The 15221-nt window shown below is 49.2% G+C and overlaps 1 protein-coding gene across 1 annotated transcript in view; it reads right to left on the reverse strand.

Moving 5' to 3' along the window:
- cacna1g (calcium channel, voltage-dependent, T type, alpha 1G subunit) overlaps window positions 1-15221 on the reverse strand; it is a 181439-nt gene that overhangs the window by 87163 nt on the left and 79055 nt on the right. Inside the window, exons 14-17 of the mRNA XM_056297388.1 lie at window positions 6850-7001; window positions 6508-6693; window positions 3686-3800; window positions 2409-2564 (exon numbers count right to left, since the gene is read on the reverse strand). Coding sequence (XP_056153363.1) covers window positions 2409-2564; window positions 3686-3800; window positions 6508-6693; window positions 6850-7001 — 609 coding nt within the window. The remainder of the gene's footprint in view (window positions 1-2408; window positions 2565-3685; window positions 3801-6507; window positions 6694-6849; window positions 7002-15221) is intronic.

The raw sequence follows: 15221 nt of genomic DNA on the forward strand, positions 1-15221 counted from the left end.
TGTGTGTGTGTTTCAGCATTTGCGTATTTGTGTGTGTGTGCACGCACACGCATGTGTGTATGTTTACTGTCACACTGAGGAGTGCAATAAAATGAGAAGGTGCAAATGGCAGCTATTTTTTTTCTCTCTCTCTTCTCTGTTAACAGTTTTCTCTCCATAAAGGAAAAGACCAGCCTGGAGTCTCTCCCGCAGTGGATATTGGATTCTGTCACTTGGACACACCGTCACAATCTGATAGGGTTGAGGGGGGGGGGGGAACAGAGAGGGGAGGAGAGGGGGAGACAGAGAGACAGAGAGGGAAAGCGAGAGAGACAGAGGGAGAGAGAGAGAGAGAAAGAGAACTAGAGCGATAGAGGGTAATATGGAGTACAGCTGAAATAAAGTATGATGGGAGGGGGAGGAAACTGATGGTTTGAGAATATCTGCAAGAGAAGGAGGAGGTGAAACTAATCAAAGGAGGAGTTAAACCAAGTCAATAAGCTGGCGCGGAAGAAAGAAAAATGATCGCACAACATTGTTTACCTCACCTGCCTTTATGACCGCAGGCTGTGAGAGGTATGTGTGTGTGTGTGTGTGTGTGTGTGTGTGTGTGTGTGTGTGCGCGCGCGCGCGCGCGTGGGCACGCACACGTGACTACAGCGGGTCTTTACTCCAGAGCCGTACATCTCCTGTCTTGGCTCACATCATTCAATGGCCCGTTGCCTAGCAACCTTGACGCAGGGAAAGTTTGGCCGACTAAAAATAAACTCGGTGTTTGCAGAAAAGGATAAAAGGTGGAAAGGAAAGAAGAAAAAAAGAGGGGGGAAGGAATTAAGCAAACAGTTCTCTCATGAAGCGGCGGTGTGGAAGGAGTGAGCTTATGGGGACTCAGGTCTCAAACATAAGACTGGAAGAAAAAAAACTTTAATGTGGACCTCCCTGACCGCAAGGCCTCGCAAAACACACAGCCTGCGCATCGTCTGTTTATGTGTTTGCGTAACTACATGCACGGAGCCAAATCTGCATGCAGCAATAGTGTGTGTGTGTGTGTGTGTGTGTGTGTGGACATGTGTGCAGCATCTATGAATGTGCTTGTATTTTTATGGCAAGTTGTGTTGTTGTTTTGCTGAAGTTTTAATCAAATACGAGACATCAAAAAACTTCCCGTCACACGTCCTTCGCGTTGCACGGAGAGGCCTACAAAAAATGGAAAACGGATTTACTTCTAATCCGCGGTGCAGTTAAAGCCCCTGCATCTTGATGACCACATTCTTCCGTTGCGCTGCCGAAATACAGAAAGGGGGTCAGTGTGACCTCCCTCCCCTTCGTGCTCTCACCCGCCATTGTTGTGCACGGGCTATTTGTACAGCTGATGAGCATAATAGTCGGGAGAGGGGGAAAAAAAACCATTCCAATTAATACATATTTCATGCGTCTGTCAACCTCTTCCTCCCCCACTCCTCTTCTTCTCCTCTCAGGCAGGGAGCTGAAGAATACTGCAGATCAAAGCACAGGTGCTGTCACAGCTTAGAGAGAGGGAGAGAGAGGGGGGGGGGGACAGCAAAGATACGTGGGAAGAAGTCGACAGAATGCTAGTGATTTATTCTCTCTACTTCGCGTCTTCCTCTCCCTTCCCACTTCCCCGCTCTGTCTGTCTAAAATGGAGTCCTATATTCTCCAGACGGGCCGGCAAAAACTCGAGCGAGACAGCTCATCGATTTCCTCCCTTTGCTCTCCGCAGAACAAAAAAATGTTCTGGAAAGCTCAATTATTCATCTGATGAGGAGAGCAGCGCTACCTGTCTCTAAACAATAATCGCTATTAATCCCCGTCCTCCCCTCTCTTTGTGCTACCTCCCACCCTTCCCCTCCGTCAGAGAGGAATCGCAGCTATGTCGGGTGCCGATACGCCATCTTTTTTCTTTTTTATATATATAAGACGAGAGACACTGTAAGAAAGGGGGTGTCAAAGGGAGGAATGGAAGCCTATTGAGGACGGGGGGAAGAAAAGGCCAGGCGGGCAGGCGGGCGGGTTGCCGTGATTTTGAAGTACAGACATATTTTTCCTATGATGTACGGTATGGCTGCTCAGTGAGTAATCAGAACAATAATTAGGTCGACTGCCGAGATGGTGAGGAATGCTCGGCTTGCATTAGACGGGCCGAGAATCAAAGACGAATAAGGGCAGAGGCGGGGGGGGGGGGGCAATAGAAGATGATGAAGAGGAGAGAGGGAAAAGAAAAGAAAGAGCGTGACCCATGTGATCTCACGTCCTCAGATAATACCTTCCAGAGCTGCGAGGGTTTAGGAATTGTTTGTTATCTGTGTGTGTTTGTGTCGACGGTACAGTAGTATAATTCGTCTAGGGGGGGGGGGGGGTCTTGCATGTGCGCGCATGTAGGGTACCCCCACGTGTGCTCGCGACATTACCTCCGTCTGAAAACCCTCAACCAAAATGGCCACCAGCAGGTTGAAGAGGACATAGTTGCCGAACGTCATCAGGGCGATGAAGTAGAGGGCAGCCACGGGAGAGGTGGAGGCCATGCCATTGTAGAGGACCTTGTTCCAGTCCTCCTGGGTCAGGATCTGCGGGAGAGAAGCGGAGACGAGAGGGGAGGACAGGGTATGAGAGGACAGGGTATGAGAGGCGAGGGGAAACTACTTGTTCAACTTGTATAATCGTTGTTAAATGACTGATTGTTTGGCCCTTAAAACCTTAAGTGTCGCAACATAAACTGTGCGACCAACATAACATACAGACCCGAAGGTTCATACAACACTGTTGTTTAAGTGGGTTACTTATATCAACAAAGACCTGTGGCGGGACAGTCTCCAGACAGTCCCCATTGTCACTATTTTAAACTATGAACAAAAGAACGATTACAGCATTACAGTATGTACCGGAAGGCTAGCCTGCTGGCTCGGCGTGTAAGCTAGCAGCATCTGGTAAAGAGGGTCACACTGACACTTACAAACACTTCAGGGCCGCTTGCTCACCAGATGTGACACCAAACAATAAATAGGAAAGGATCTGCGTTTCAAAATGGGTCCGTATGGCGTCACGCTGCGGGATCGTTTGGTTGACGCGTGAATTTGAGAAGAAAGTATGTGAACATCAAGACTACTTAAAAAAAGTTTTGGACCTCCCCCCTTTTTTTTTCTCCCCAATTGTATCTGGTCAATAACCCCACTCTTCTGAGCCGTCCCGGTCGCTGCTCCACCCCCTCTGCCGATCCAGGGAGGGCTGCAGACTACCACATGCTTCCTCTGATACATGTGGGGTCACCAGCGGCTTCTTTTCACCTGACAGGGAGGAGTTTCGCCAGGGGGCGTAGCACGTGGGAGGATCATGCCATTTCCCCCTCCCCAGAGGAGGCTCTAGGGCAGCGACCAGGACACATACCCACATCCGGCTTCCCACCCGCAGACACAGCCAATTGTGTCTGTAGGGACACCCGACCAAGCCGGAGGTGACACGGGGATTTGATCCGGGATCCCCATGTTGGTAGGCAACGGAATAGACCGTCACGCCTCCCAGATGCCCCCTATTTAACCTTTTTACCACATTCCAATTGAAATGAGTCAATTGAGCAATGTGGGCAGGATAGATGTGGGAGAACCAGACTGATGTGGAATAAGAGCGAGGACGAGGGAGGAAGTTAATGACAACAATACGAAAACTGCCGGGAGATTTGGTTCATCCTCACCTGGAAAACCGTGACTATGGCCCAGAGGAGGGAGTCAAAGTTCTTGCGGTCGGGCAGAGTGTCTCCATCTCTCTCGGACCCGAACTTACAGCCAAACAGATGCATTCCCAGGATGCTGAGACCGAGAATGGAGAACAACACATAATACACCGGTTAACATGACATCTTAAGAGGCATGACTGTGGGAAAGAAAGAAAGAGTAAAATCCAAAGTCATGAATAGGAGAAAGGAGGCTCATCAGTTGCTTTGCCCTTTGCCTAATGCGGTGTTGATGTGAATGAGCAGCAGTAATGTCAACAGTCTCTATTTTGGTCTTCCTTCATATCAGTTGCACGGACATTAAAGTACACTGGACGAGGACGAAGGATCAGCAAACGGTCTTCCGCCGAGTCAACTTGGCAGCCCCTCAATCAAATCAGGGGATTTTAGTTATTCACATACAAATCCCTGTAGGACCACTGTGTGTGTGTGTGAGTGTGTGTGTGTATGTAGGATCATGTTGCTGTGTGCACTTGCGCGTGCGTTTGAGCCCATCCACACGTGGGCTCTCTCCAGATAACCGCGGGAAACATTCGCAGACGCGATTTCGCTGAGCTCACCGGAAAGCTGGGCTGACAGAGAGGCGATGATGGAAGAAAGAGGGAATTGCATGTCCATGTCGTCCCATCATTTTGATTTCGCTCGCCTCACGTCTCAGTTCCACCTGGGCAGCGGCTGTCCAAACAGTGTACCCCACCTACCGATTCCTGGCTTCTCCTCTTCTCTACACTCTCCGTTTTATCTACCTGCCCCGTTATCTCCTCTGTACCTCTTCTATCTTCCATGCCAACCCCCTTCTCTCGCTTTAATCGCATCTCTTAATTGTGATTCATTTCATTGCCGGTGCTGTGACTGCAGTGGGTCCAGCGCAGCTGTTGGATGTGTATACAATACGGGCTCTAGTTTCCGGGTGGCGCAAGGCCGGCGGTAGCGCTAACGCAGGCGTAGTGACAATTTCATTAGGTGCAAGGTGATTTGCCTCTAACCTGGGCACATGTGCTAATTTAGGGGCTCGTCAGGACATCGCTTGTGCCAAAATGGGCGTGGGGGCACAGTTGAGGGTGTGTCAGTCAAAATCCGGTGGTGCAGTGCTAGTTTGGTGTCATCCATCCATCCATTATCCAAACTGCTTATCCTACTCAGGGTCGCGGGGATGCTGGAGCCTATCGGGGAGACACCCTGGACAGGCCACCAGACCATCACAGGGCTAGTTTGGTGTCAAGTAAAACCAAATATTATGCCTGGTCAGACCATAGACACACTATATACATAAATACACCACATTGGCTGCTGGATCATACCTCAAGCCTGATACCATATTGAACTGGGCAAGACTAGCCTGTAAACAAATATACATGTAAATGGGGGAGCTGAGGTTTTTCTGGATAAAAAGCACTATAACGTTTACATTTCTCAACTGATTTCAACAGGGATTACAGCCCAACTACCGAGTTCGTAAGTACCTGGAGAATAAACTTTTCTTTTGTAATCCACGTAGACCATGAACCCTTGAATATTAAAACGACTCATTAAAATCAGTTGAGAAATGTAAACATTATAGTGCTTTGGGGCATCTGGGTGGCATAGTGGTCTATTCCGTTGCCTATTAACACCGGGATCGCCAGTTTGAATCCCTGTGTTACCTCCGGCTTGGTTGGGCATCCCTACAGACACAACTGGCCTTGTCTGCGGGTGGGAAGCCCAGTGTGGCTATGTGTCCTGGTCGCCGCTACGCGTGGGCATTTTTAGGTCCTTTTTGGATATGTCCAAGTTTCAATAAAGACATTTTTAAATTACACGGCGTGCCTTGGTCAGAGAGATTTGTTCTCTTTTTCTCATCTGAAACTACTAACCTTGGACCAAAAAGCACCCAACAAATATATTACTTAACTACAGAGAGGACAGAGCACGCCACTGACTCCAAACATATACTATCCTTCTGTGTTTTTATTTATGTCCCCCCCCCCCCCACTTTGTCTCCCCAATTGTATCCGGCCAATTACCCCACTCTTCTGAGCCGTCCCGGTTGCTGCTCCACCCCCGTTGCTGATCCAGGGAAGGCTGCAGACTACCACATGCCTCCTCCCATACATGTGGAATCGCCAGCCGCTTCTTTTCACCTGACAGTGAGGCGTTTCACCAGGGGGACGTAGCACGCGGGAGGATCACGCTAATTCCCCCCAGTTCCCCCTCCCCCCCGAACAGCCGCCCCGACCGACCAGAGGAGGAGTTAGTCCAATGACCAGGACACATACACACATCCGGCTTCCCACCCGTAGACACGGCCGATTGTGTCTGTAGGGACGCCTGACCAAGCCGGAGGCAACACGGGGATTCGAACTGGCGATCCCCGTGTTGGTAGGCAACAGAATAGACCTCCACGCCACCTGTACGCAATCATGTCTGTTTTTTAATGGACCTGAGGTGAATTCATTTGAAATATTCCCAAGACCGACCTGTGGGTCCTGACCCACACTTTGAGAAACACTGCTCTAAGTATCAGTACTATTATAGTCATTATCATCAACATTATCTGACTCACAATGACCATATGGAAACACATGTACAACTACACTTATGCACACACACACACACACATCCGAGCAAGGATCCTACAGAACGGGCTCCATATACAGACTCACAGGTTAGCCATATGTGCTAACAGAGGCCTTATGGACTTCTCGACTATTGAGTGTCAGACCTCTGGGAAGGAGTCCCTCACCGCAAGGTAACTCTCTATCTCCTTCTCTCTGCGTGTCTCTGTTGCTTCCTCTGCCACCTACCTGAAGATGAAGATGAAAAGCATGAGGAGCATGCAGAAGGTGGCCACATTGTCCATGGTCTTCATCAGCACCACCAACTGTCTCTGGAGGGCGGGCATGAAGCGGACCAGCTTCAGCACCCGCATCAACCGGAAAGTCCTCAGCACGGACAGACCCCCGCCCTGCTGGCCCACAATCTCCCACACACTGAAGACATACACACAAAAATCCAGGTCACACTTGTTATATCATACTAGATGTGTGACTATAACTGAAGATCTGACAAAATTTAGGGTGTGAAGCTCTGCGAGATAGGCAAGCCCATAAGGTACCACACTGTAAGGAAGCTGAGGTTCAGCTCACCTGATGACTACAATTATCCCGTCAAATATGTTGTAGGGGTTCTTAATGTACCCAAACGGCCCATAGACGAGCACCTTCAACAACATCTCCAGGGCAAACAGACTGGTGAACACAATATTGCTGATCTCCAACGCGTTGGTCAGCTCATCAGGCTGCAGAGGAAGAGAGAGACAGCAGAACAGGGAGACAGGAAGAGAGAAAGAATGAAGAAAAACAGACAAAAAAAATGCAGTTATACTTGAGTCACTGAGTCACGTTATGTGCTTCTGAAATCAGTGTGTTAGAAGCAGCTTTTTTTCCCCTGTTCTTCTCCCCAATTGTACCCGGCCAATAACCCCGCTCTTCCAAGCAGTTCCAGTCGCTGCTCCACCCCTTCTGCCGATCCGGGGAGGGCTGCAGACTACCACATGCCTCCTCTGATACATGTGGCGTCACCGGCTGCTTCTTTTCACCTGACCGTGAGGAGTTTCGCCAGGGGGATGTAGCGCATGGGAGGATCATGCTGTCCCCGTCCCCCCCCCGGTTCCCTCTCCCTCCTGAACAGGCGCCCCGACCGACCAGAGGAGGCGCTAGCGCAGCGACCAGGACACACACCCACATCCAGCTTCCCACCCGCAGACACAACCAATTGTGTCTGTAGGGACGCGTGACCAAGCTGGAGGTAACACGGGGATTCGAACTGGCGATCCCTGTGTTGGTAGGCAACAGAATAGACTGCTATGCTACCCAGACACCCTGAAGCAGCTTTGATATAAACTTTTGCAATGTACTCGTATAACAGTGATGACGCACTCTTGAAATTATGACAGATGTGTTTGCACACACTCAGATTATTAATGTGTGAATATTGAAACGCACAAGTGCACACACACACACACACACACACACACACACACACACAAACTGACACAAAAATACTCACATACACACATACACAAAATACATACACACACACTCATATACCCACATATGCGATGCATATGTGTGTGTGTGTGTGTGTGTGTGTGTGTGTGTGTGTGTGTGTGTGTGTGTGTGTTTTGCATTCACACGCAGCCCCTCTCTCTGACAGAGATAACTACACCCGGATGGCGGTGCCGAATATGCTCAGGACATCTGCTGAACTCGTCAGGAGAATTGAACTGTCACTAATAGCTAAATCAAACAAACGGCGTGTCTGCGTTTGTGTTCATATACGCGCGCACAGCACGCATGCGAGCACAGGCGGGAAATGAGGGAGGGAGGGAGGGGGAGCGACGAGAGCGAGCACTCAGACACGACGGCGCGTTGAGTGAAAGATGAAGGGGCGCGGCGCGTGTAAACACGATGTCTAACCTGCACATCCATAAGGAGAATCCACGATGAGCACGGAAATAAATAAATAAATACAAGAGGCCGGCGGGAATATGGCTGACTATGTGGCGCTGAGCTGCAGATTGTGTAACAGCAGACATCAGAGAGAGGCTTCACGGGGCCTCCTGCTCGCGGTGTAATAAACAGTTTACACAACCCTAACACGGTGTGACGCGCACACATTATGCAGGGACGACACAGAGGACGACAATGTGTTAAGGTCCTCATCTGTGTGTGCACGTTTTTGTTCCCTAAACGTGCACAAAATAGACATCGGCGTGCGCATGACCGTGTGCAAAAGTCTGTGTTTTCGAGGGTTAAACGCGGTGTGTTGGTGCGTGGCGCGTCCCCGCAGACGCATTATCCCCCCCCCCCCCCCCCGGCTGAGGGAGTTGGGGTATTGTAAACAAAGTGCATGTCATTAAGCCATTCCCGGTGGTCTGCTACAAATCACTCTATATACTATGACTGTTTAAGACTGCCTGATACGAAGGGGAACGACAGACACAGGCTAACTACTGACTGTCTGGAACACATAATACCCCCACAAGTCAGACAGAAAAGAAGAACGCTACTTTAATTTGTCATGCTACAGTTGCTTCCAGCCAATTACCCCCACTCTTCCCAGCCGTCCCGGTCGCTGCTCCACCCCCTCTGCCAATCCGGGGAGGGCTGCAGACTACCACATGTCTCCTCCGATACATGTGGAGTCGCCAGCTGCTTCTTTTCACCTGACAGTGAGGAGTTTCGCCAGGGGGCTGTAGTACGTGGGAGGATCACGCCATTCCCCCCCAGTCTGCCTTGTTTTCACACTGACTAACTTCATCGTGTATGTATCCCTTGTTAAATGTAGAAGTGGAGCCAGGGTGGACTGAAGTGTAATATTTACACACACAACAGGCCCTGGGCGGTGTACAAAGAAGAAAGAGTAACTGGGATATGGTGCAAAATAAATAAATAAATAATAAAGCCTTGGCTCATGGAGCCTTTGGAGGGATGACGGTGTCCTGCTTGATATCTCAAGTAAGGCATCCGCCATGTTACCGGGAGATTTAAAAGGCTACACGAGGGGAAGAGGGCAACAACCCCGGCCCCCATGGCTCCTTGTTAAAAAGGGATAAATGGCCCAAAACCCGCAGCGCAGATCCTCAGCAAGTCTCGCTTCCTGAGGATCGGCTTTTCTCCGTTTCATCTGCTTCCTTTTGTCATCGTCTGTCTCTCTCTTCTCTTACCAGTCTCTTGGGTTCCCCACATCACACCACACACACACACACACACACACACACACACACACACACACACACACACACACACACACACACATATCCTTTCGATACCATGGCTTCACTGTGCCATTTACACATTTGTACACTGATGACTACGGCGGCAACAACACCTTCATGCACGTCGCGCTGAGCCGTGACCGGCAAAAGTCAGGACAAGTGTGTGTGTCTGCGCGCACAACCCTGCATATGTGCACGCACACTTGCACACACACTTGCATGCACACACACACTTGCATACATACAAACACACTTGCACACACACACTCACATACACACACACTTGCACACACACACACTTGCACGCACACATGCAAACACACACACACACAAACACACACTTGCATGCACACGCACACACAAACACACACTTGCATGCACACACACAAACACACTTGCACACACACTTGCACGCATGCGCACACACGCACACACACTTGCACACACGCACACACACACACACAAGTAGACAGAGAAAGACACATAAAGGCAGACACAAACAGAGACACAAACAAACAGATAACCTACACACACACACACATGAATACATTCATCACCAAAGACTTAGCTATTAAATCATCTGGACAACAAAACTCTCTTAACTGAACGATAGTCGCTGATGTGTGCTTCCTACCTGCAGTGAGAGAATTGTGTGTGTGTGTGTGTGTGTGTGTGTGTGTGTGTAGATGTGCAAGAGAAAGAAAGATGTCCGTTCCCTAAGTAATGAGCTTACGGGGGCACAAGGGAGTAAAGTATGTTGGATGAAGAACAGTTTAATCTGGTTAGCTGTGATGTAATGTCAGCTAATATGATCTAATCTCATCTAAAGGGGCGCTGCGCTACACCCCTGCCGGTCAGTAACGCTGCACCCCTGCCTGTCAACAACGCTACACCCCTGCCGGTCAATAACGCTACACCCCTGCCTGTCAACAACGCTACACCCCTGCCTGTCAATAACGCTGCACCTGCCTGTCAATATCGCTGCACCTGCCGGTGAACCCAGCCTTACAGACTACTGCAGGAACATGTAATGGGAAATGCAAAGATGGACATTTAAGAAAACACCATAACTGATTTCACCGAGTCCCCTCTTACATGTCATGGTCTCCAGGGGGGGACGGCTCTTTTGTGCATAAGCCCCCTTTGTCTAAATGCTGTCTGCGTCTCCCCGCCGTACAATCAGGAAAACACATTTTTTTTAGCCCCGTCTTGGAGGATGGCCAGTGTCTCGAGGGTGCCAGCGCCGCATTCCTCACACGGGGCAGGATAAAGGCTGAGTAAATACCCTCTCTGGCTGTAGCGAGAAGCACAGCGAGGAGGTCTCTTCCACTGTCTGACCGGGTTTGGCAACGGAGAGACAAATATGTGTGCACCAAAGCATGACGAGGCGCGCACACACTGCGACAGAGAGACACACACACACACACACACACACACACACACACACACACACACACAAATGCAAATTATGTGCGCGTTTATGCGAGTCACCTACAAGGTTAAATAAAAGGGCATCCGGGTGGCATGGCGGTCTATTCCGTTGCCTGCCAACATGGGGATCCTGCTTCGAATCCCCGTGTTACCGTCGGCTTGGTCGGGCGTCCCTACAGACACAATTGGCCTTCTCTGCGGGTGGGAAGCCGGATGCGGGTATGTGGTCTGGTCGCTGCACTAGCGCCTCCTCTGGTCAATTGGGGCACCTGTTCAGAGGAGAGGGGGAACTGAGGGGGGATAGCGTGATCCTTCCACGCACTACATCCCCCTGGCGAAACTCCTCACTGTCAGGTGAAAAGAAGTTGCCGGCGACTCCACGTGTATCAGAGGAGGCACGTGGTAGTCTGTAGCCCTCCCCAGATCGACAGTGGGGGGGTGGAGCAGCGACTGGGATGGCTCAGAAGACTGGGGTAATTGGCCAAGTACAATTGAGAAGAACAAAGGGGGGGGTCCCCCCCAAAAAAGGTTAAATAAATAACAAAGTCAGGCAAAGCTTGCAGCATTTGTGGGCTAAGTGACCCTGAAGTGACTTGATCACTTTGTGTGCATGTAACAGCTGCACACTGAATCAATATTCATGCCGTGCTAAGAAGCTTCCACTGTAAGCAGGACAGAAACACCTTCTGAGCATCAACTGCACTCATCTCACCCATCGCCTTCTCCGTCTCTCCCTCCATCCAACCTGACCGCTCCTTATCACCCACCTCTCTCCTATATTCTACCTCGCTCTCCTTCTTTTTTGGGGGGGATTTCCCCCCCACCACCTTTTTCTCCCCAATTGTATCCAGCCAATTACCCCACTCTTCCGAGCCGTCCGGGTTGCTGCTCCACCCCCTCTGCCGATGCAGGGAGGGCTGCAGACTACCACATGCCTCCTCCCATACAAGTGGAGTCACCAGCCGCTTCTTTTCACCTGACGGTGAGGAGCTTTGCCAGGGGGATGTAACGTGTGGGAGGATCATGCTATTCTCATCAGCCCCCAGCACCCCCCCCGAACAGGTGCCCCGACCGACCAGAGGAGGCGCTAGTGCAGCGACCAGGACACACACCCACATCCAGCTTCCCACCCACAGACAAGCACAATTGTGTCTGTAGGGACGCCCGATCAAGCCGGAAGCAACACGGGGATTCGAACCACCAATCCCCGTCTTGGTAGGCAATGGAATAGACTGCCACGCAACCCGGACGCCCTCTCTCTCCTTCTACTCCTCTGTCCGCCACAACACTGCTGTCTACCTTTTACTGTCGTCTCTGGAAAGACTGACGGAGAAGAGGAACAGCAGCCGTGTGTGTGTGTGTGTGGGGGGGGGGGGGGTAGGCCTTCTTTAAAAGACATAGGGAAATAAATAAATCCCTTTTTTTTTACATCAAGTGGAAGCGAGGCCGACCTCTCTCGGAGTAAATAGACTACAGGCTGTGTCATATCATTGGCAGACACACAGCTACTCCATCAGCTCCACCATAAAAGGTAACGCTCTTAAACTGCACGGAGAGATAAAGCAGACGCTGTCCCTTTACACGGCCGACCCGTCTGCCTCCACTCCTCTGCCCATCCCACCTTTCCCTCTCTACTCCCTTCATCCAGAGATCCGCGCATTCTGTCACGCCCACTTACTGTTCGTTTAATCATCTTTTTTTCTTTTTTTTTTCTTTATCCCTCTCCCCATCTCTCCACCACAAATCTGCCCCAGTAAATATCAGATGTAAGTGGAGGACGTGACTTTGATCTGCGCTGGCTACGGCAAAGGGTTCGAATTCCTTGGCACCGGTCGGCAGGGAATCGGACGGTTACGTGCAGCTCGCGAACATTAGGGGGCCAAGTTTAATTTCACGGGCCGGGTTACGGTTCTGTGTACCTGTTTTCCATGCACAGGGTTAGTATCCATCCTCCCAGGCAGTGGTTTGAGCTCCAGAGGTAGACAGTGATACGCCGGCTAATGACTCGCTACTCGCCGTTATGAGACCGCAGCTTGTGCTTCTACGCCAAGCCCGCAGTACCCTCTCTCATGCAAACTGTCTTTCTCACACACGCTGAGACAAATGTACACGTGTACGCCCCCAACCTCCCCAATTACTCTCTTTCTCACACACACACACACACACACACACACACACACAGTTAAACACATGTAAATTCCTTTCCTTGCTCTCATACATATACACAGACAAACATATACAGACACAATTTCATTTTTCATTTCATTTACCTTTATTTAACCAGGTTAGTCCCATTGAGATTATAATCTCTTTTACAAGAGAGACCTGGCCAAGAATGGCAGCAGTAGAAGACAACACAATAGCTCAAAGTGCAAACTAGCATAAACATGAAGGGAAAAGATACAAACCTGTTATCAATTGAAACATTTACAATTTCCAATACACTGAGATTCCATAGACTTAACCATACCTTTAAATTCGGATAGAGTAACTAAGTCCTGGAGTTGAAGTCTATTCTGCAGGCTATTCCAGGCAGATGGTGCAGAAAACATAGAGGCCTTCTTGCCCAGCTCAGTCCGAACTTTAGGAACAGTCATTTGTAAGGTGTCCTGAGACTGTAACCCATAAGTGCCATGTTTTATGGACAGAAAGATAGATAAATAACAGGGGAGGGTACCCAGAATGGCCTTATAGATAAAAACATACCAGTGACTAAGTGGCCGTGTTGATAGAGCAGGCCAGTTGACTTTGGAGTAAAGGACACAGTGATGAGTGAGGGCTCTATAGTTTGTAACAAACCTTAATGCTCCATGATACACAGTGTCTAACATATGGAGACAATGGGCTGATGCGTTCATGTACAGTAAGTCACCATAGTCAAGAACAGGCAAGAATGTTGATTCAACTAGTCTTCACCTGACATCGAGAGAAAAACAAGACCTGTTCCTAAAATAAAAACTTAACTTCAATTTCAACTTTTTCACCAGACTCTGTATATGGGACTTAAAAGAGAGGTGGTCGTCAATTAAAAATCCTAAGTATTTGTAGATGGAGACTGCCTCAATTTGTTTACTTGAGTAGTAACAATGCTCTGATTTAACTCTAACCTCCTAGTGTTTGAAAACACCATAAGCTAGGTTGTTTCAGCATTCAAGACAAGCTTCAGTTGATAAAGCTGAGCTTGCACTCTGTTAAAAGAATTTGAGTTTTGAACATTTTCTCCCAAGCAGTTTATGTACACAGTAAATAAAAGTGGACCCAGGACAGAACCCTGAGGGTCCCCCTTACAGACTGTTTGGACTTCAGAAATAAGCCCCTCAAACTGGGTAGCCTGGGTCCTATCCGTAAGGTAATTGATAAACCAACCTACAGCCTTTAGAGAGAAGCCAGTATTAACAAGTCGCTGTATCAGAATATCGTGATCCACGGTATCAAAGCCTTTGGACAACTCAATAAAAAGGGACACACAGTGTTGTTTTCTATCCAACGTGGTTTTGATGTCATTTACAACATTCATGGCAGCAGTAACAGTGCTATGCTTCTTCCTGAACCCTGACTGATGATTGGATAGTATTGATTGAGTGTATAAATACTCTTTCACCTGTTCACTAACGGGATTCCAATACTTTGGCGACTACAGAAAGTTTTGAAATTGGTCTGTAATTATTTAGCACGGTTGGATCCCATCCTTTTAAAAGGGTTAAAACATAGGCAGCCTTGGCATACTATATTTCGGTCACACACACACACAAACACACACTCTTTCCTATTCTCTCTCTCTCTCTCTCTCTCTCTCTCTCTCTCTCTCTCTCTCTCTCTCTCTCTCTCTCACACACACACACACACACACACACACACACACACGTGCAGCTGCAGGGGCTGCAGGAGCTCTCCCATTATGACAAAGTGATAGCATGGCCCTCTCCATCACACACACCCTCCCTGGTCACAATTATCATAACTCACTATTAACATTACATCTAGTCACTGCCAGGACACACACCGCCTTTACAAATAGGTAGCGCATGAAGGATGACCGAGCGTGTGTGTGTGTGTGTGTGCATGTGTGTGTGTGTGTGTGTGTGTGTGTGTGTGTGTATACACAAATAGGTAGAGCATGAAAGTTGATTCAGTATGTGTGTGTATGAATAGGTAGAGAATGAAAGTTGATTCTGTGTGTGTGTGTGTGTGTGTGTGTGTGTGTGTGTGTGTCTCCCTGCTCCTCGCTCCCTACTGTTGCCATCCATTATATATCAGCGTGTGAGTGTTTTAGCTTGTCGAATCCTCCAGAGATCCGCTAGCATATTT

The sequence above is a fragment of the Lampris incognitus genome, chromosome 17 (genome assembly GCF_029633865.1).
Source record: "Lampris incognitus isolate fLamInc1 chromosome 17, fLamInc1.hap2, whole genome shotgun sequence".
NCBI classification, from domain to species: domain Eukaryota; kingdom Metazoa; phylum Chordata; class Actinopteri; order Lampriformes; family Lampridae; genus Lampris; species Lampris incognitus.